The sequence below is a fragment of the Nanorana parkeri genome, unplaced genomic scaffold, assembly GCF_000935625.1.
Source record: "Nanorana parkeri isolate BGI_ZX_2015 unplaced genomic scaffold, ASM93562v1 scaffold276, whole genome shotgun sequence".
Classification (NCBI taxonomy): Eukaryota; Metazoa; Chordata; class Amphibia; order Anura; family Dicroglossidae; genus Nanorana; species Nanorana parkeri.
In genome coordinates, this window is record NW_017306544.1 from 689579 (window position 1) to 712173 (window position 22595).

At 41.7% G+C, this 22595-nt stretch overlaps 1 protein-coding gene across 1 annotated transcript in view; it reads left to right on the plus strand.

The window, feature by feature from the left end:
• The first annotated feature begins 6500 nt into the window (after positions 1 to 6500).
• Positions 6501 to 22595, plus strand: part of CTSE (cathepsin E) — a 32052-nt gene continuing 15957 nt past the window's right edge. Inside the window, exons 1-5 of the mRNA XM_018557251.1 lie at positions 6501 to 6559; positions 12462 to 12618; positions 17135 to 17252; positions 18861 to 18979; positions 19515 to 19714. Of these exons, the coding sequence (XP_018412753.1) occupies positions 6504 to 6559; positions 12462 to 12618; positions 17135 to 17252; positions 18861 to 18979; positions 19515 to 19714 (650 nt within the window). The 5' untranslated portion in view covers positions 6501 to 6503. The remainder of the gene's footprint in view (positions 6560 to 12461; positions 12619 to 17134; positions 17253 to 18860; positions 18980 to 19514; positions 19715 to 22595) is intronic.

Sequence of the window (22595 nt, forward strand, 5' to 3'; positions counted from 1 at the left end):
AAACTGCTTTGTTGGACCCCCCCCCCAAAAAAAGCAATTGCATACAGAAAATGTGCTGACCAGTGCTTCCTTAGCTGGTCCTTGGAACGCTTTGCCGCCAAATTTTTTTTGACGACAGAGATGGCCTTGTTAAGGATGTCATCCTTTCTGGCATTACAGTGGCTGTATGACCCCCGATGGCAGTCATAGTCATCACTGCGGAGGATGTGTACCATCTCCACCATATCGTCAAAAGACATGGCGCTTGTCCTCTTCTTGCCACTGGAGGTGTCCCTTGAAGTGTGAGGCTGCTCTTCTCCACTGTTATGGCTCTGCTCTGCAGCTTCAGCCATTTTTTTCGTCAGTTGGAGTAGTGGTCTACTGTAGCTCTTAGTATGGGCAGCTCAGCTCACTCTTCAACTGTGTAGGCCAAAATAGAGGCGCACATTCACGTGGATTAATTTTAAGTGCTTGTAATAGTATATGCAAACCTGGTCATATTTAACACTTTTTGCATATGCCTCACTGCAGATATTCATACATGTGTTTCAATGTTATTTTCATGACATAAGCATTTGGCTACATTCAGGGAAATTTTGCCACGGACAACAACTTTCCCTCACCTGACCGTCTGCCACATTTCATTGATATGTACAGAGAATTGCCATGTCTCTGGAAAATAAAGTCAAAATAATATTGCAACCACAACAAGTGCAAAGAGGCTTATGGCAAACTCTCCGAAACTGTGTATCCAAAGACGGCCTTTTCTTACATTCAGGGAACAAAAGCCATCTTGTGCAGAACATGATGGCAAAAACTATCATAAAATATAATAAAACGGTATCAAGAGCATCTTGCAGACTGCAGAGGCAACCGGGACATACAGGGAGGGTGGTGTTAGGATTTGGCGGCATCTTGGAACAGCTGCAGAGAAAACCAAGAACTAATACACAAGCAAGAAAGCAACAGATGGCATGGAAGATACATTTTCTTTCAAGATTTTTGGGAGACCTGGTGACTTCCCTCTGCTCCCTGACATGCAACAGTAACCACAGGCTTGCTGATTACTGCACAGCTGCTAGTAGAGCTGATGATGGTGGGGACACTGTCAGTATCAGCAATGGTAGGGACATCATGAGCCTGACATATTGCAAAATAGCCCTCTTTGGATGAACAGATGCATGCATGCTGGGAACACCATGCACAGCTTTGGCCTGACCCTTTCTAAAAATAGAACAGGTCACTATGCTACCGGCGGTGAATGTGGCAAAGTTGTTAACGTCACTGTCAATTACAGCTGTGCAATTGGTTCTTGGGAGTAAGTTTGGGAACAGCTGGCAGCGACTTGTGTGTCCCCGCTGATTTCTGGGATCCACCCTGATGGCTGCGCCACGTCAGTGTCTCTTTCTGTTCTTTTCAGCAGAATGGGAGAGGACCTCAGCTGAGAGGGCACAGACAATGCAAAGAACCAACAAACATTTTATGGGGTTGATTATTTTTTGTAAATTTTTGTGCAGTTTTTAAATACTTTTTTTTTTCATCAAAGAGGGAGGCCTTGAAACTGGGCAGTATTTGTCGGCAGCTGGGAAGAACCTCAAAGAGACCAACAGGAACTGCTATACACGCAACAAATAACTTTTTATGTGGTTGTTTATGGTTTTTCATTTTTGGGGTGTTGATTTTTTTTATAGACAACGGGGAGCTACAAAGAAACACAAAAAAGCATAAAAATGCTTTTTTTCCCCTTTCCACACAATTTTTTTTCATTATTCTTTTCATATTTTGTAAATTTAATTAAAGTTTTCACATTTTCAAAAGGAAGAGTCATTAGACCCCAAATACAAGAAACAAAGAACTAACAAAGAAATATAGACGAGTTTTGTTTTTGCCTTTCATAGACCTGTTTTTTATTTACAGGTAATCAATGTCCAGAGTGAGGGATGGGTACCTAGGGTTGACACCCATCTGGGATTCACCCGGACAATCTGGGTGTGGAATCCTGTGCCCGATTGTAAGCCCGCCTCATGCCTGGGCACATTATTCACAACTGACTTGTGGCTCCTTGCTGGCGCCGGTGTTCTATGAATCCCTCTTACTTGTAACTTCATAAGACTTCCGGGAGTGTGTCCGGGGGTATGTGAAGTGCTCAGACTTGATGCGGGGCAGCCTGTCTGCCACAGTTGCTGCTTATATTTCCTTTCCTTTCATCTAGTGAAGTGGGGAACGGAAACTTTTTCTTCCCCTCCACCCATGTAACAGCACTGAGTGCCTGAGCTGCTGAGCACCAGTACCATCACTGGAAGGAAGAGGAGTGAAACACATGTTCTCCATACTCCATTGTACCAGGTATTAATCTTCACTCCTGGTATTTCGAACAAGGAATTTGTTACTAACCTTGCCTTCAACCGTTTTCACTTTTGATTGTTGCACAATGTTTACCAATGTTATCAAACACACTGGGCTCTTACCTGCTTAACATGATTAAAATGCGTTTTTTTATGAATACTTCTAATGGCTACTATACCTTAGTTATCACGTTGTATGATAAGCCTGAGAAATTGTTGTTATACAAGGGAGTGTTCAGCACTTGAGTCATTGTGATAGACTCAGGCTATTCAAATGATCTAATTTACAGAAAACCAAATATATAAGAAACTATTTGCCAGTAGTTCTCTGAAAGTGTGTTGGCAGGAAGTACTCACTACTCTGACATGGCAGCAGTTATTCTGTCACTGACACTCCTCTGTGCCAGTCCATACACCTGATAGCTAATGAGCATGCGTGGGTCCAACAAATCTCTCTATGTCGCATAGATACACTTATAATGTTCATAAAGAAAAATCTAATGAAATTAAAAATATATACTATGCTTATATATATTTCCTTATAATGTTTATAAGTGTAACCATGTGACATAAGGAGCTTTGTTGGACCCACGCATACTTATTAGCCAGCAGATGTATGGAATGGCGCATGTGTGGTCATCCGTAAGAGTTGAGAACTTGTAGCCTTTAATAAGCAGCATTGGTCCGTCAGATTTATGTACAAGTTGCCCTTAGTGCGCTTGCGCGGACGGCTGAGCCCAGGCTATGATGAATTTGTCAGTGAAATGAATGGACCTTTTGCCACAGTGTGCATGCGTGCAGAGTCTTTCACCCCCCCCCCAGACACCCTCCTGGAAGTCCAATGAAGTTACGAGTCCGAGGATTTGATAGAACACCGGCACCGTCATTTGTCGAGTCGGCGGAGTCCCTCCCTCTGGTTTTCTCATCCGCGGCTGGGACTGGGTGGGAGGAAGTGACATCAGGGGGATGGAGAAATCATCCTCCGTCTCCACCACGCGCTGTCGTCTGTGACCAAATAGCCGGAACCACCCCAGTCTCACTCTCCAGTCTCCACTACTAACAGGTAACCATATATATATTAACCTCTTGCCGTCCGCCCGTAGTAAAAAAACGGACGGACGGCACTGCAGCATCTATGAAAAGTGGGAAGGTTAATATTCTACATAAAACATGCTACCATAAAAAATGCCATAGGTAACCTGTGACATCTTTTGTGGGGGCATCTTTTATGTGCAATAGTACATATCGTTCAATACAGATGTCACCAGCACTAAGATCCCATGTTAGTGCAAACGAACGAAGATTGAACAAGTGTAAAATGTCTGGATAAAAAAAGTTGTACAATGATTGTAAGGTGTATGGCCACCTTAAAGTGACATTAAAGTCAATTTTTTTCCCTCCCCCCAATGTTAATTAAAGCACTTACCTTAAATGATGTCTCTTAATCCGATTTTCCTCTTCTTTCCTGTCCTTCTCAGCCTTCTCTCAAGCGCTGCTGCGAGTCTCTGATCCAGAACTGACTTCTCTGTCCTTGCTGGCACTTCCTGTCCCATGGTGTCTGCATTCGGGTGCACACGCCCATAGACTTACCTTGCGTCTCTCCTCGTCTCCGAACTGCGCATGCGCCCGCCCCAAGATGCTGTGCGGCCGCCCGAGCAGTTTCCGATTTTCGGACGGGATCGCGCAGCGAACACAGGGGTGTTTAAACCGCTTTTAAAACGTTTTTTTGTTTGTTACTTTTTGGATATATCTACTGCTTTCTAGCAGTAGATATATGCAAAAAAACGGAGGGTTTAGAAACCCTTTAATCCTACCATTGCAGAGCACACCCTACAAGGGACAAATAGTAAATACACAGTCATACGAACCCAAAAATGAGAGGCAACATGCAAAACAAGTAAGCGTGCATCCCTACATTATTTTCCCTCTATGCATTATTTGCATGGGTTTTTGTTTGTTGTTTTGGCAGAAAAAGAAAAGAAACGTAGGGCATCGTGTCCTGAAATCAGTGCTCAGAGCGCTGCAGCACATGAGACTCTATAGGAAGCGGTGGTGGTGGAAGAAGCCACTGCCATAGAACCCATCATGACCTTGGTAGAGTATTCTCCTGAAATGCAAGAGTTCACACCCTCTGGTATATACTGTTTTAATTTTCCAAGACTTTAATTAAAAACCAGAAACATGTTTTGTTTACTCTATTTTCTATCTTTTTTATATTGGATAAAGTACAAGCAGCAAGACCTGACAGGGTCAGTATTGCCAAGGTTGTTGCAGAGCTCCAGCGCTGTAACCAGGAGATGAAGCACATGTGTGGGGAAATGCGGGAAAAGCTACAGATGGTGACCAATGTCATGGATGTTCTCCAATGGCTCTAAAGGACAGTGGCTTCCTCCACCACCTCCTCCTTGTCTATGTTTTTTTAATGTTTGTTGTTAATGTTTTTTTTATAGAGGATTTGTATAGCGCCAACAGTTTGCGCAATAGTTTACAAAATTAAGCCATCAGTGGCATTTTTTCTTTTGCCTTTCATAAAAAAAATAATTAAAAGTTTAAGCACCGTTTTTCATTCGTGCCTGTACGTTACTTTTAATTTCTTGCATAATTTGTATTGCTTTATTTCCTCATTTATATGTCCATAAATCTGTTGACATATATACGGACATACACTATATTGGCAAAAGTATTGGGACGCCTGCCTTTACACGTACATGAACTTTAATGGCATCCCAGTCCGTAGGGTTCAATATTGAGTTAGCCCACCCTTTGCAGCTATAACAGCTTCAAGTCTTCTGGGAAGGCGTCCACAAGGTTTAGGAGTGTGTCTCTGGGAAATCTTTGATCGTTCTTCCAGAAGCGCATTTGTGAGGTCAGGTACTGATTTTGGATGAGAAGGCCTGGCTCGCAGTCTCCAATCTAATTCATCCCAAAGGTGTTGAGGTCAGGACTCTGTGCAGGCCAGTCAAGTTCCTCCACCCCAAACACGCCCATCCATGTCTTTATGGATCTTACTTTTTGCACTGGTGCGCAGTCATGTTTGAACAGGAAGGGGCCTTCCACAAAGCTGGCTGGCTCAGCTGGCTGCTCAAACTATTTCAAAAATTCCTTTCAAAAATTAAATTGCAAAAATTCAAAAAACTATTTCAAACATTCAAAAAATGCCTCTCCAAGACTCCACTCTCTCCCATAATTTTAGACATTTATTCGTCCTTCTTCTCCTCCCTTTCTCTAAAAGATCTCACTTCCCTTCCCTTCCTGATTTTGGATGCACATTCACTATTGAAGAATGGGAACGAGTGTACATACTTATGTTTACCCACCCAGGCAGGAGCTGGCCTCCACTGCCACCCCCCTTGACTCCATGTATCAACCCTTCATTCTACCTTCTCCCGCTTTTCACCCAACCCCTTCCTATGTCCTCCTTACTCTTCTACCCATTATTCCCAGTTTTGTGAGACTTCTTGTGGACCCTCTAGTTCCATAAGGGGCCCGGTCATCCTTTACACCCTGACACTTGTCATAGACACTGAATCCACCACAAGAGAGGATCTTTATAGACAGAGTAGAGTGATGTTTTTCCTCCCTTCCAATACAGCAAGCTTGCCTCTAACCTTAAATGCTGGCTTTTAGATGGCCAACTCCACAAAAGCTCTTGGCCATGAGCCGGAACCTCACCTTGTCTTATATACTGTATATTCATATGTTCATTCTAACTCAACTGTGCACCGATTGCACTGTATATGTGTAGGTACAGAATCCTTACTTCTGTAAAGCCTAACCAATTTATTTGGTAACTCTTCAAAAAAAATTACTTAAAAACCCCCAGAAAGGTTGTATTTAAAAAGGAGCTGTATTTGAATAATTATAAGTTTTTAAACTATGGGTGTGCTACATTAAGTATTACATTATAGTTAGTCCTCTTATTTTACAATTATATTTTGATGCTAAGTTTTTAGTCGGCTTGCTATTCATTAGTTCCTGTGCAGTAACCTTACCAGGAGAGGCGTGAATGAACAACTCACAAGCTTTTAACCTTGTTAATTGTGTAAGAACTGTAGAAATAAGTCATCTGTTTACTTTAGACTGCAAACAATACTATCTGGGATTGGTTTTAGCAAAGATATAAATTGAATTTTTTGTGTTGGCCTCACACAGTGAACTTGAGTCTCGCATGTTCTAACAATGAAGCAAATTCTTGTAGTATTTCTCATTGTGTCTTTTGCCGATGGGATAATTCGGTAAGTGACATTTCTGTTTTCTTTTCTTAGTATTTCAAGCTGTACTCGATAAGAAAGTTGTGTTTGTTTATCAACATATATACTTCTCTGTGCTTAAAAGACTGATTTTTATTTTTAATATGGACCACAGATAGCAAAACATGTATGGGCTATATTACGAAGGTAATAATCAGATCCAAATTATAAAAATAGCTGTGAGCAGTAGTGATGGGCTGAACACCGCCCTGTTAGGCTGCCAGTCAATGCAGCTAGAACTTTGAAAATCAATTGACCCCATTTTGTAGTCGTATATGCAATTTATTGTCTATATGAAGTGTATGTGGATTCGGGTACTGCCCTGAGGGACATGAATCAATACATTTATTTTTTTTAAATACTGTTTTTAAAGGAGCAGTGATTTTAACATCACTTAAAGTGAAACAATAAAAATTTAAAATTCCTTTAAATATCGTGTCTGGGGGTCCCCTTAAACTGCCTGTAAAGTGGCGCATCTGTACGATGTATAGAACCTGCTGCAGTAAAAAGGACATTTGTAAAGAAAAAAATGACATTTAATAAACAAAAAAAGAGTGTGGTTCCCCCTCCCAAACAATACCAGACCATTTAGCTCTGGTAGGAATGTTAGGGGGGACCACATTTAAAAAAAAAAAGGTGCGGTCCCCCCAAAAATGGGAGAAAAAAATGTGGGGTCCCCCCTAAAATTCTATACCGGACCCTTAATCCGAGCACAGGCCTGGCAGGGCAGGAAAATTGTACCTCTACCCACTCCCTAAAGGGTTAAATCAAATTGTAAAAAAGAGACCAGATTTTTGAAAAAAATCCTTTATTTGAAAAAACAAAACAAAAGACAAGTTTTTGAAAGGGCTTTTATTTTTTTTTTTAAATGATCCACCGATGTAATCCAGCATCCAGCATTGTCCACGACGACGATGGCTCGTCAAAATAGAAAATAAAACAAAAAATAGAAATAATAATTTTTTTTAAAAAACGACGACCATCATCCCGTCCGCTCATGACGAACTCCCACCACTCGAACATCGAGCCCATGCCTAGTAAGCAGCAGTAAAGGTGGCCAAGCATTAGAGCCTGTTATAGCACATAAGAAGATATTGTATTTAGGGAGATACATAACAAAGTTATGTATTCACAATAGACCTGTAAAACTGCATACGTTTTAATGAATTGTAATATTTTTCCAAATTCAAAATTGGCCGCCGACCTTTCACATTTATATTTAATTTGCACGTATGTTGCTGAGTAATTGTGTGTATCAAATTTTAAAATAGTTCAGTAGTGATATAAATACACATTAGTGCAATTTGCGGCAATGTTAAATGTGATTGGCTTGCGTCATATTGATGTTGATATTCATGACCATCCTTTAGTAGGGGAGGTGGCCGTGGATCTGTGCCAAATTTCGCATTGTCATGACATACAGTTTCAGAGATAACAATGTTTGTAGAATATTGTGCAATCCAATATGGCTGCCAAACTACGTGGTAGATTGACTTGTAAAACACAAGTCTTAGTCAGTATCTCTCTATAGACCTCTAAAACTGGACAAGATTTCATGAATTAGAATTTTTCAAATCCAAAATGGCTTCCGACCTTGGAGACATTTGGAACCCATATTGTATTTGGCAGTTATGATGTTGAATTATCATGTTTATAACATACTTTAATAGTGATAGAAATGCACGTTTATGCAATTTGCTGCAATCTTAAAAGTGATTAGCTTGTGGAGGCCATATTGATTTTGGCATTGCCTTGCTTTGATACTCCATTCTAGAGGAGGTGGCCATGGACATACATGCCAAATTTCGCATTGTTCCAAAAAACAGTTTCAAAGAAAAAGATGATAGTAGAATATTGGGCAATCCAATATGGCCGCCAAACAATGTGGTCAAATGACAAAATGTGGTCAAAAGCGGCCACCATAAGCGCTTTGTGAGCATTTGATTATATGGTCAAAAACTTGTGGTGAGTGCATATATATAAAAAGAAATTAAACACAAGGAGATCTAAAATGTAACATTTACATCACTTGGAACTGTGGGCACCATCTATAAGAAGTGTGGGAATTGGAAGAATAAGAAATAAATATTTTGATCACCATCCTGTGAATTTGAAAGCAAGTAATATATTCATGGGTGATACACACAGTGTGGAAAGAAGTATATCCATGTAGATTTGATCTTTTTTCTATGTGGACATTTTCTTTATGATTATACAGTATTGGTTGGATTGAACTGATATAACTTTGCAATGTACATTGTTTTTGATGTGGAGTTCACGCGAGGAATAATGATGAAGGGGTAATAGATTTCACATATGTAGTATTTGTTTGGTATTTATTCACACTTTGTATACCAGCGCGATGCAATAGATTTTATATTAAGTTATAATTTGCTGCTCTTCCTGACTCTCTTCTGAAAATGCAAGCTCTCTACTATGCTGATTCTCTGGCTTCACTACTTAACAAGTAATTTTACTAGAACAGGTACACAGGTCAAGAGTTCTACCTTTTCTGACTCATTGTTTTAGGTCAGTAATGCTTTAAGTATTTAAGCTGATGATCCCTATGACAGCCTGGGGGACATTTTCAGCACAGGGTTGGTAATGGGTGCATAGATAATTCTTTCATGACAGGTTTACTTTAACAAAGCACACTTCCAGAAGGGGTGCAGTAATAAAGCAGGGAGCCTGGCACTCTGACGATCTGGTTCTTGTCAGGTTGGTGGGCAGGGCTAAACGACCTGGCAGCCAATTACAGATCTCTTGGGCTGCTAGCCAATCAAGTCCCTCCTTGCATTTATTGTTAGGGGTGGGCTTTCTTCTTAGCTACAGCAATAACCAACCCAAGAACAAGGCTGCAGCTGCAGCCAATAGAGTCTCTCCTCCAGTCTCTGTGGGCTATCAGTCTAGCCAGAGAAATGCAGTGCAGTGTTTCAGAGAGTTTCGGCATATACTACTGGAGCAATACTCTGCCTGTGCTACAGCACCAAAAGAAACCTTTACACAGTATGTCTCAAAAAATATCAAAGTAAATTGGTTACAGAGTTGAGTGATGGAGTCATTTTCAGTCAAACTTTCACAGTACTGAAAACTGAAAAATGGCCTGGTAATAAAGAGGGTTTAACATGTGGGTAATTAAGTGGTTTAGTAACCCTCCACCCCTGCCCCCCGGGTTTAACCTACATGGGACAAACTCACCTTCTTTCTCACTCCATCAACCTTCACTGTCGCCCTATTTAGTGCTCTACAGCCTTTGCAAGAAAAACATCTGGAGGGCTCCTTTTACTGTTGCACAGTCGTGCTACAGCACTATGTATAACTGTGGGAACTGCACTCCTCTGGACAGCTGTAGGCCACAATTAATATTATTATACAAGTGAGTATGGTTCACCTAAAGTAATGAATGGGGCAATGGCGAACATGCGCAGTACATAGTGGAGCCAGTGGCGTAACAATCGTAAGAGGCGTGCAGCCCAACTGAGACCTTGCAGAGCCCACCATAGATAGTCTATGGTGGGCTCTGCAAGTGGCACAACTAGCAATCACGGGGCCCCATACAAAATTTTGCTATGGGGCCCTGTGATTTCTAGTTACGCCCCTGAGTGGAGCCCTTTGCAAGGTCCACAAATACTGTGCAGCACTGGGCAGATCACTTGAACTGGGTTGGAAGGCAAGTATTTTAGCAGGTGAAATTGTCCTTTAAATGAAAGTGCAAGCACCATGTCTGTTTTCCCCCAACATTCCTCCAGTGTGCAAAGTGCCCCTAAAATCTTTGATCCTGCCTAGAGCACATCATTGGTTTTCATGGGTATTTCCTGTGCTCTCTTGATGTGCAGGCAGATACAAAGCTACACTTTTCCATGAGGACTAGAGTAAAAGATGAGCTGAGGGTACTCTGCCAACATGGGTAATCCCTGTATGTCTAAAAGGATTACCAGATATCTTTTACTACTAACAGTTACCTGACAATGTAATAACAGGACACAAGGTGTATGTGCAGGCATACTCAACTATTTACAGTATACGGTTTTGATACTTAACCATACATAAAAACTTTTACATTAACATATACATACACACAATTTACATTAACAAATTTAAAGAAATATTTCATTTATAACATGAAATTGATAAAAGACTAATAACTACTTAACTATCGGGCCTATTCACAAAAGGGTTAATAGTTTGGAGAAGGCAGGAGAAGTGAACAATCTAGGACAAGATAGCTGATTTGGAACATGCCTCGGTATGCGATCCGTGCTGGCTGGATCAGGCAGACGCAGCCCTCTAATCAGGCATGTTAGAGGGCCGCCCACTGGGGCCTCTCGAGGACCCCCTTGAGGAGCGAGCGGCTGCGCGATTAGAAAGCCGCATCTGTAGCGGCAGAGAGACGGCGAAGGGTTAGGTCCGCCCCTGGCTGGTGGTATTCAGCAATGCTGTATAATCTGAATACCACCAGCCCAGCTAGTCCCCCAATCCCCTCTTTCCCCCCCCATCGGCTGCGCGATTAGAAAGCCGCATCTGTAGCGGTGCAGGTGGCAGAGATACAGCGGAGGGAGGGCCACTGCGGCCAGGGGCTTCATTTAGTGTGTGTGTGTGGGGGGGGTTGGTGACGGGCCCTCCGGCATCTGCTGCGGGCAAACTGGCTGGTGCGGCCACAGGAAAGCCCCCATTACCAACCAGGGCCCAGGGAGCCCCCACTGACCACCAGGGTAAGGTGACCAGTTTTTTTAAGGGCTCATTCACACTGGAAACAGCCGTCATGTACAGCTGCGTGCTGCGTGCACGGCCGTATCGGGCAGCTCCCGGGAAGGACAGGTGCTGCGTGTGATTAGTACGCAGCCCCTGTTCTTCTCTATAGGACTACGCGGCCGTAAGCCGCCCTATGCTCACCCATCCTGCACATCGGTGCAGGTGATTGTACTCGTATGCTCGTACGGACGTGCAGGGCGGGTGAGCGTAGGGGGGACGTACGGCCGCGCACTCCCATAGAGAAGGACAGGGGCTGCGTACTAATCACACGCAGCACCTGTCCTTCCTGGGAACTGCCCGATACGGCTGTGCACGCAGCACGGGGCTGTACGTGTCGGCCAATTCCAGTGTGAATGAGCCCTACACGTCCCCGGGAACATAAAATAATTTTTTTTAAATACTCACCTGATCCCTGGCTCCACTGACAAGCACAGCCTCCCGTCTACCACGCTGTTAGAAGTTGCATACAGAGCGTGCTGGTTACTACTTAATGCGTGCCTGCGAAGCCTGGCTGCGGTGCCATTGACCTCAATGCACCGCCACGCCCCCTCCCGCCCCTGAATGCAGGTGTTTTTTTCGTTGGTAGATCTCAATGAGCTCGTCATTTGAAAAGTAGATCTCCAGACGAAAAATAGTGGGCACCCCTGATCTAGGACAACATAGCTGAACTAGACAGTGAGCTGAATTGAAGAATTGTTCCAGTTCAGCTATGTTGTCCTAGATTGTTCACTTCTCCTACCTTCTCCAAACTCTTCACCCTTTTGAGAATAACCCCTCATGTGTTAGTCCTCAGCTGTGGTCTCTGCTATCAACTCCAGACTGGGGCATATTTTATCTGCACCAAAAACGTATAAACAGTAATTCCAATGATTTTAAATGAGGCTTGTTCACACCATTGCATTCAGTTCCAGAGCTTTTAACAAAGTACAGCAGCATTTTTCGCATTGGAAGCCACAAAATACATGTAAACACATGAGAATGCACTTAAACCCAAGCAAAACCAGTACAAAAAATGACCAGAATGCATCAAAAACGCGCATAAACGTGTATGCGGAAATGCATCCAGAACTGGTCTGGAGATGGAGTGAACGAGCCCTTAAAGCTTTTTTTTAATGGACATTTTTATTCACTACAGAATTCCCTTGAAGAGACAGAATTCATTGCGAAAAAGTCTTAAGGAGAAAGGAAAGCTTTCACATTTATGGACAAAACAGGGACTGGAATTCCTGCAGTACAGTGAATCTTGTAGCACTCCAGAAGCTGCAAGTGAGCCTCTTATGAACTACTTGGATGTAAGTACTGAAATGCTATATTTTGATGATCTTTCACTGAAAAACACAGATTAATAAAGTCACAATTATAAAAAATCCTACAGCAGATATCACAACTATTATCACAGCTATTTCAACCAGAGGACAAAGGCCAGAGACTGTGGCAGAGAAGGATCTATTAAGGTCTATTTACACTATTGCACTATGATCACGTGCAGTAAAATGCAGGTAACTGTTTGTTACATTAGCGTGTTAGTTTGGATAGCATACCAACACACCTAGCCATACAATGCATTTTAGCACACCGTAACACACATATGTGAACCATCTGTGCATCAGGATATACTGCATTGAAAAAGAGAAGGGGTTGTCTTATGCATAATTTCACATGAGCAGTAACATAGTGGACATGTCTGAATGGGCCCTTAGACTCCAGTCATGGTAGATTCTGCATTGAGTCCCCCTGAGGGAAACCTTAGCTTTGTGAGTGGGACTCCCTCTTTAATTTAGGTCCAAAGAGAGCATCCTCCCAAATGAAAGCCTTTAAGCGTAAAGTTTACACCTATGTATGAAAACGACGATTGCACTACACATGTTAGGTATCACCGTGCACGCCAGAGTGAGAGCAATAACTCTAGGGCCAGTATTCACGGTTATCTCTAAACTGATGACCTGTACAGGCTTTTAAACTATTGCCCGTGGACAATTTGGGGTACTGTTTTTTATCACTATTTCACAGATGCACACAATTTTCAACCTGGGCATGTTGGGTATTTATTTACTTGTCATAATCTCTTCTTTTATATATTATTTAAAAAATGGGTATTATATTGTGTTTTTGGGCACTAAAATTAACTAAAGTGTATTCTTTACTAAAATTTTGGGTTTGATAAAGAGTTGTGCTAATATCGTGAGATGTAAACATTTTCAACTGCCACCATTTTATTGTACAGGGTCTTTGCTTTCAGAATATATAATGTTTTCGGGGGTTTTAAGTAATTTTGAAGCCTAAAATGTGTGCAAAAATGCCTTCACATTGAAAGGGTTAAAGAATGAGCACTATATTTAAGATTTCTAAATATACACATGCATTTTCTTTGCACATGATTGGGTATTCTTTCCAGAGTTTCATTTTCAAAATGCTAGAGGAAAATTCCCTTGCAAAGTGAAAATTCTCTTCTAATATGATGAACAGCCAATCTGCCTTTAGTAAATTAACCCCATGCATTTGTTGTAGTGCCCCTTCTATTCTAAATTTCTTATGGTTTACAAGCAAAGTTCCCTTACTGCATAGGAGCGATCTAACTGGAAACACTGTACTCTTCCACAAACACCCAATCATGTAATACAAATTCAAGCCTAGGATCCAAAGCTTCTCGCCTATACCCAGAAAGATGAATTAATCACTATTGTTCCCCCATTGATATGCAATGCTGTCAGTTTCCTCCTCCATGTCCATTCTTCATTAATAAAAAATATTTTAGATCAGTGACTTATTAAGTGATGGAGCAATATAAGGATAAGGTCCGCTTTGAACGAAAACATTTAATTATGTTTAAAACTAAACCTATGACTGGTTTAGAGACCATTTACAAATATATATAAGGAGTATAGTAAAAAAAAGAGAGCAAACAAGTAATCAGAAATTGCTTTAAAGTAACTCTTACATTCTATTAAGAGTTAGAGTCAAGTCTAGTAAGAGTCAAGTCTATGTGAATATCACTGATGGTATTCTTTCGTATTGCTGTTTGGCGGAGTAAGTAACTAAGCAAATAACACTGCTTATGTTTTCTTAATTTGTTATTTCACTGGTTCCTGCCATTGTAAACATTGTTCTGTGTACATTCAGATTCTCTGCCTCGGCACTGAAACAACAAACAAGAACTGAGAACAAGACATATAACTTTTCCAAAAACCAGCCTGACTAAATGTTTTCATTTGCAGGAGACATATGTAGCGGGACCATTGTCATTTCCCTTTTAAGAGCAGTGCTGCTTTTAGAATGTATGCTGTTACAGAGACTTGATTGGCTCAGCTCTCAGCAGTATTAAAGTGTTTGTGGGAGTTGCAGTTTCATTTCAGAGAGAGATAATGTAAACTTATGCTGCACTGAACTACCGCTCCAAGGAGGCTTTGTGGTCTGGAAGAGAAGTGAATTCAGCCTTGTCTAGTGAGCGCACCCAGGCTGGGAGAGATTCTGGAAGTGATTAGATCTGCTGCTGATATCTGTCTGTGCTATCACGTCAGGGGGAGATAGAAACCTGGAGGTGATATTGCTGACACTACAGAGAGTTGTGGACTTTACTGAGGAGGCTGTCTGATCTTCCATTCAGCAAATAATGATTCTGCTGTTGTGGAGGATTTGCCTGCCCCATCACCGTGTGACCCCGTGGCCTCTATGAACGAACAGACATTCCTGTGACTGCGTGGATGCTGTACTACAGATAGAGATACCGCTGCCTCCCCTAAACAAAAGGATGCTGCTGTGCCTGAGTCACTGCTGTAACCTGAGAGGGAGAGATCTTCTGTTTTAAGCATCGGAGCCTATGGCCCCATTCACACGTAGCGACATACCTTTTGCAGCGGCCGGGATAGCGCGACTTTCGGGGCGACGTTCCAGCGACGGTAGCGCGACCTTCTCCGTCGGGCTCCATTAGAAAAAAAGCAAAATCCGCCGAAAAAAGGGTCCTGTAGAAGCGACTTGCGACCGCGACGAGCGACGCGCGTCATGGAGCTAAGACAGCTCAATTGAATATCATTAGTCGGCAACTTCTTCCGATATCGCACGGCAAAAATGCGCGATATCACGGCGGAAATCGTGCAATATATCGCTACGTGTGAATGGGGCCTAAGAGTTCAAGGAGCAGCCGGCTGGAGAGGGGTAAATCGCCATCCAAAATAGTCTGCTACAGGAGAGGTGAGAGGCAGAGAGCCACTTGTTACTGCTGGAGGTAACTTGTACCAGCAACAAAGTTTGGGCCCCAACGGTGGCTAGCCTAAAGTGTTACTACTGGCCAGTAGTGTAGGGACCTGGGGACATTTTGGACTGCGTCATTATTAACCCAGTAGCCATAGTCAGTGGGTTCACAGTCAGTTCAGCAAAGCTGAGTATTATATATATTGCAGCAATTAGACAGCCGTTGCCGAGGTGTGTCTAAATAGCTAAAGTGTATACTGTATATATCATGCACGTTTATTTTTTCTGATGTCCTTTATATTCTCAATTTGACCAAAGACAGAATATTATTTGTTTAGTAAAACTTTCATAATAAAAACCCACAAGGTTTGCTGGTGTGCTGTGGATCCATTACAAGTGGCTCATCACAGAGGTGAGACAGGAGTTCCCGTTTATTCCAGCGGCTCCTTTGGGGGTGAGCACTACACATATATTATGCATTTTGTGCTTCATTACATTTAGATAATCACTGGAGATCATAAACTGATAAAAATAGGCAGCCCCTGCAAAGGTTTTGCTGAGATTTACCACTATGTCTATTCCATGTGATTCCAGACAGTCAGTTACCTGGAAAACAGGTACATATCTAAAAGGATTCTCATTGTCAGTTCTGGTGTGAAGTCATATAATCTACACTGTAGCCAAACATATACAATAGCTGTGTGCCTCTAGCAGTTTGTGATCTCAAGTTATTACGTAAATGAATTGCAGCATACAGTAAATCACCATTTATGTCTCGTGGCAGTGAAAACACTGAAAAAAAGAGGAATGTGAAACAGATGCCTTCTTTGTTCTCACAACTAATTTGCAGTTATATTGAACATGCAGGCAAGCTAAATGTAAACAGAGCAGTGGCTATACTGGCCTTGACCAGTGGTGGCAGCACTCAAGGTATAGGAAAAGAAAGGGCAGAGGCTAGAGTTGATAAGTTGTGTGGTATCCCCACATATATTAAAAGATCACTTCTATTACCAAAGTGCATTGATCTTTTAAAACCTTGCCTTTACATACAATTTCCAGTAATTAATATGTAACAACAGTTACAGTAGTGCATGGTACATTACTGCAGCAGCCAGAATACAGACTTATATGTATTCACTAGACAGAATTAGGAAAGGTCATTTCATTTACAGCATTATAGAATTGATGGTTCTAGATGTATAATGAGCATTATTCAAAGTTATGCAACAAGAGTTTACACATCCATTCTTCAAAGACCACATGGCAATCCCTATGATCCTGGAACCAAAGGCTGTAGCCCGTTGTCCTCTGTTATCAACCACTACAGGTACAGAAAAAACTCACAGCAGCATTTACATTGGGATTTACATTAAACAAATGCATTCAACTAAAGCCTTGAGTTAAAAATAAAACAGTTCATTTTTAAAACAATCTGATCTCATTTCATTGCATGTTAAAGTACATGTATAAAATCTATTATATTAAGGGATGCCTTAGCATTTTCCTTTTTTGTCAAGCTCGATGCAACATTAATCAATTATTTTTATGTTATTGTCATTTGATTGTAAAAGTCACTCTATATTGATCCCTGTTTTAATACATTCCTTGTTTCTTTTGCAGGTGGAGTATTTTGGGCAGATTTCTATTGGTACACCCCCTCAGCAGTTTACTGTAATCTTTGACACTGGGTCTTCAAATCTGTGGGTTCCATCTATATATTGTACAAGTCAAGCATGCAGTAAGAAACCTAACATTTTAAAGCTGTTACCTGACTTACATCAACAGTTAGCTCCAGAATTTTAAATCTTCATTTTTAGCATTAATATTAGGGAGGCACAGATACTTTTCGAGTACCAGTGCAGATACTTGGCATTTTCATGAGAACTACCAGGGTTGCAGCGGTTGCAGCTGGGACCTGGCTCTGGTGTTCCACCGCTGTCCTGAAATCATTAGTCTGTATTGTTTTAGAAAAACTGTCACATGACAATAAACAAAAATGTATCAGTACTCGTACTTGTAAGTACTCGGCAAGTACCAGTACTCGTACTTGCAAAACTGGTATCTGTGCATCCCTTTATTTATATTTATAAAAACAAAATCATACATTAAAACAGAGATGCACAAATCCCAGGAGCTCTGTGTGCTCCTTACAAATGACAGCTGCCTCCTAACTTTTGAATTTTTCTCTAGTGTAGCCTTGGAGCTCAAAAGTATCGGTACATGTGCTCGTACTTGTACCGAGTACTGTACTTGGTATCTGTGCAACCCTAATTAATATGCACACTGTCTGTGTTCCGGGAACCACAAGTATGATTGTTTCCATTTTTTTAAATCTCCATACATAAGTTAGTTTCCATACTTATATTCCATGCTTATAGAGTATTTGATGGGATTTAAATTCTGGGTTCCAAAACTGTAAGACAAAAGTCCCAGATTAAGCAGGTTACTCCTCTTCCCCATGTTTCAAATACAATTTTTATGTAAACTGATTGAGCAATGACTCATAAAATGCTAATCTGTATGTTTTTCTATATACCCCATAATATTAAGAGAGACCTGTGGCCAAACTTTTTTTGGCTATAGTTCTCTTTTGGGTCACAGGAGGACATTAGTAAATGTCCTCCTGTGATCCCAAAACTCAGCATATAGTGGGCGATTGCCTGCTACTGTATATACTGATGAGTATATTGTTGAGATCGACCCCACTGCCTGATTGACAGCTGGCTCTGCCTCTCTAGAGGCAGAGCCAGCTGTGCCCGCCCCCTCCCCCCAGTCAGCGCTGAAAGAAAAGAGAGGGGAGGGGGAATCCCTATCAAATGTATTTGGTGGATTGGATTGCACACATTGGATATGAATGTTTAGCACTCTGCATTTACATTTTGCTATAAGTATTTGGTGTGCAAAGGACAAACCCCACCTATAATACATGCATCCAGTCTCCCCTCCCTGATCCTACCTCACCTCCAATACATTCCTCCACCTTCCATGATCTTATCCACCTCCAGAACAGTTCTCCACCATCTCCAGTCCCTTTTAATCTCCATTACATGTCTCCAGCAATTCCTGTCCTCTCAAACTCTGATAGAAGTCTTCAGCATTCTCAGTCTTGTCAAAATCCAGCTGCCATTTTTCCAGTGCTGGCTGGAAACTGATAAGCAAGCAATACTCCATGTTTTCTTTAATTTTAGTTTCAATGTAGTATGTGACATTGAGCAACTTTTTAAATATGTTTATTTCTATACACGTAAATAAAATTGCTGTGTCTAGGAAGATATGTTTGTTTGACTGCAACTAAAATCCGCATAACCTTCATACAGCAACTAGTAACTGTTTTCCTTTTATGCAGTGGAACACAACAGGTTCCGACCAAGCCAATCTTCAACCTATGTTTCAAATGGTGAATCTTTCTTTATTCAGTATGGGACTGGCAATTTAACTGGAATATTAGGAATCGATCAGGTTACTGTAAGTATAATCCATAATAACTTTTGTGAGAAAAAAAGTTGACAAGTTGCTTGAGAAGCTCCCGTTATTGTTAAGTGAAATATCCTTGTCATTTCTTTAGGAATGTAGGATACATAATTTCTACTGCTGTTTATTGGAATATCCACAAAATAACCACTAATGTTGAGAAGAAATAGTCAAAAAAAGGAACCCAAAATCTATTTACTACAATGTAAATTGTAATAAGTTGCCTCCCTAAACTAAACCTATCACAAACTCAGGCAATTCAATATAAGTGTACAGTATAATACAAATTAAAATGTCTACTGAATTTATTGTGCTGAAGTACTTAGAATTGTTAGAACAAACCCTTCTTTAATGTACAAATACTGCATATATCTGATTATTTGTCACACATAGAAAGATATCTGCCCATTCAAAGCTAAATAATCTAGAAAAGCTAGTGACATCACACCAGCACCTTCTATTGTATCGTTTACATATTTCTGTTTCACATACAACACATTTTCTCATTTGACTCTACTTGTTTCTTTAGGTTCAAGGTATTACTGTACAAAAGCAGACATTTGCAGAAAGTGTATCAGAGCCAGGGAGCACCTTCCAAAATGCAAATTTTGATGGGATCTTGGGATTGGCATACCCCAGCCTGGCTGTTGATAACTGCATTCCAGTCTTTGACAACATGATTGCACAAAACGTAGTGGAAATGCCTTTATTTGGTGTCTACATGAACAGGTATCTTAATGCATTCTATTTCAGCCCTACTTTAATTTTAATTTACTATTATCTTAATATTTTTTACAGGTTACTGTTTTAGATATAGATGTACCATTAGTTTTTTTTATTGTTGATTTTAGTCCAGTAATACTCAAACCAGTACTAAGTGGCCCGCAGCCAGCTGACAAGTCAGGCACGAGGTCATGGACACACAGATGCAGACAGCATTGCTGATGCTGGCTGTGCTCTACTTTCTACTGTGATTTTTACTGTGGAACTGGAACCTTGGCGGGATCGTCCTGCCCCTGTCCCCACCGCTATCCAGGGACACGACCAGTGGACGGAGGTACTCCTCCAGAGGACTCCAAATTGGACTCAGGTGCTCCGTGAAACTTCCTCGCTACAAAGCGTCAGATGCGGGCTTTACACCACTGCATCCAACGCTTTGCATTGCACTTGGTGATGTAAGGCTTGGATGCAGCTGCTCGGCCATGGAAACCCATTCCATGAACCTCTCTGCGCACTGTTGTTGTGCCAATCTGAAGGCCGCACAAAGTTTGGAGGTCTGTAGCTATTGACTCTGCAGACAGTTGGCGGCTTCTGCTTCAGCATGCGCTGACCCTGCTCTGTCATTTTACGTGGCCTACCACTTCGTGGCTGAGTTGCTGTTGTTCCCAGTTGCTTCTACTTTGTTATAATACCACTGACAGTTGACTATTTAGTAGCAAGGAAATTTAATGAAACACCTGAATCCAATGATTTGGAGGGGTGTCCCAATACCTTTGGCAATATAGTATACTTTCATTATGGTTGTTACCATGCTAACTTTCTCACACTTCACATGCGGTACATATAAACCACCATTTATCTATGAAGAGAAATCTTTGATGACAGCATTTATCCAACTGTTTTGTTCCAATGTCTATTTTACTCTAAGTTGTGACATAGCGCTTAATACTTTGCTATTTGTTTATTTTCCAGAGTTTCATACAACTTTAAATGTCGGCTATACCTTTTCCATGTTGTTGCTAAAATGCATGCACATAAAAGAGGCCTTCCTGACCTTTATATACAGCCTTAGCCCTCATTTACACAGGAATCGGCTGGCATGTACAGCTCCGTGCTGCGTGCAGGGCCGTACCAAGCATCTCCCGGGAAGGACAGGTGCTGCGTGTGATTACTACGCAGCCCCCGTCCTTCTCTATGGGACTACGCGGCTGTACGCCCCCCTACTCTCACCTCAAGTGCAGGTCCGTAGGGGTGCGTGTTTCCTCGCTCGGACGCAGACAGGATCCATCCTGTCAGCGTATGAGTACGCTCACCCGCACCCCTACAGACGTACAGGGCGGGTGAGCGTAGTAATCACACGCAGCACCTGTCCTTCCGGGAGCTGCCCAATACGGCCGTGCACGCAGCACGGAGCTGTACGTGCAGTCCGATTCCTGTGTGAATGAGGGCTTAAAGTTACCCATTCTGACTACCTGATTGAATACATATAATATTGTTTAGACTTAATGCTGTCTTTCCTTGGAATGGCAATGTATAACGAAACTCAGCTTTAGCCAGACCTACATATAGATTACACGTGACCCAAGCTGGTAATAAATATGTCCAGTGAGGGGACTCTTTCCTTTTTTAGATCTTCAATATAATTATTTTATCATTTCTTCCATCCTTCCCATTAGGTATTGAATTACTGAAGTTTACTATATATAGCCCCCCTTCCTGGTCCCCTTCCCGAACCCCATCTATTCCTCCCTTCCCCTCTTTTCCTTCCTTCTCTTACTTACATTTCTTCTCATTATCAAACGACTTGTCTTTTAAGGACACTCCTTTTTCAACTACATGCCAAATTTACTACTATATCTTCCTGGAATGACACTGCATACCATATACTAACCACCTATAGATTGTCATATAGACTATACACCTGCTGTTAAACTTGTCTGAGGGAGGGAAAGAAAGGAGAGGAGGAAGGGAAAGAAAAAGAAAAACATCTATTATTCTGGTATCCTATATGATTTCACTGCCAAACGTATTGCCTGCCTAGTTAGACTTTGAGGTAGCGTTGTAGGCTATATACATTTAATTTCTCTTGTCACCTCTCCCAAATACACAATACCCCCTTCCACCTCCCCTATCTTATTGCCTAATCTTCCCTCACTGACATATAACTTACTGCCTAATGTCACCTCATATACCTCTCTACTACATAGTAGAATTATGGTTTAGTTTTTTTTTGTTTTTCTCTAGACTGGCACTATACTCTGAACCTATTTATGCCACCTTTGATGCCTGGCCTGGCTGCAGATGTTGGAACCTGAGCATCTTTTACCACACATTGGCTTCACGCCTGAGAGCAAACTTTTTTTTCTTTCGACTCCTAGTGCGTGTATTTGGGGACTTGCAACCCACGTTAGTGGTCCACATTTCGTTCGACCCTTTTTTTCCCTTTCCTCCTCCCCCCCCTCCTTCTCTTCACGCCTCCGTCTTACCTTCTTTTCCTCTTCTCTTATTTCTCTTCTTCTTTTCTCCCTTTCCTACTTTCTCTCTTTCCCCAAGCTATATTTCGCCCCCCTCCGCCGAACTCCATCCCTCTTGGTCGCACTGACCTTGCAAAATGTTGTCTCTCTTATTGTGCAGGGATTAAATGAACCAAGAAAGTTATCTCTTGTACCATATCCACAGGTGCAGGGCTCATGTCCTTTTTCTACAGGAAACCCACCTTAGAGGATCTCAAGCTCTCTCTATTGCTTGGTCTCTACACCTCTTTTTCTGCCTTAAAACACTTAACCCACTTCTTTTCCCCCACCCCCTTCCGCCCCATCTGTCCCTTCTACCACCCCCTTCCCTTTTAACCCGTTATCCACTCCATATATCTTCCTTACTCTCCCCCCCC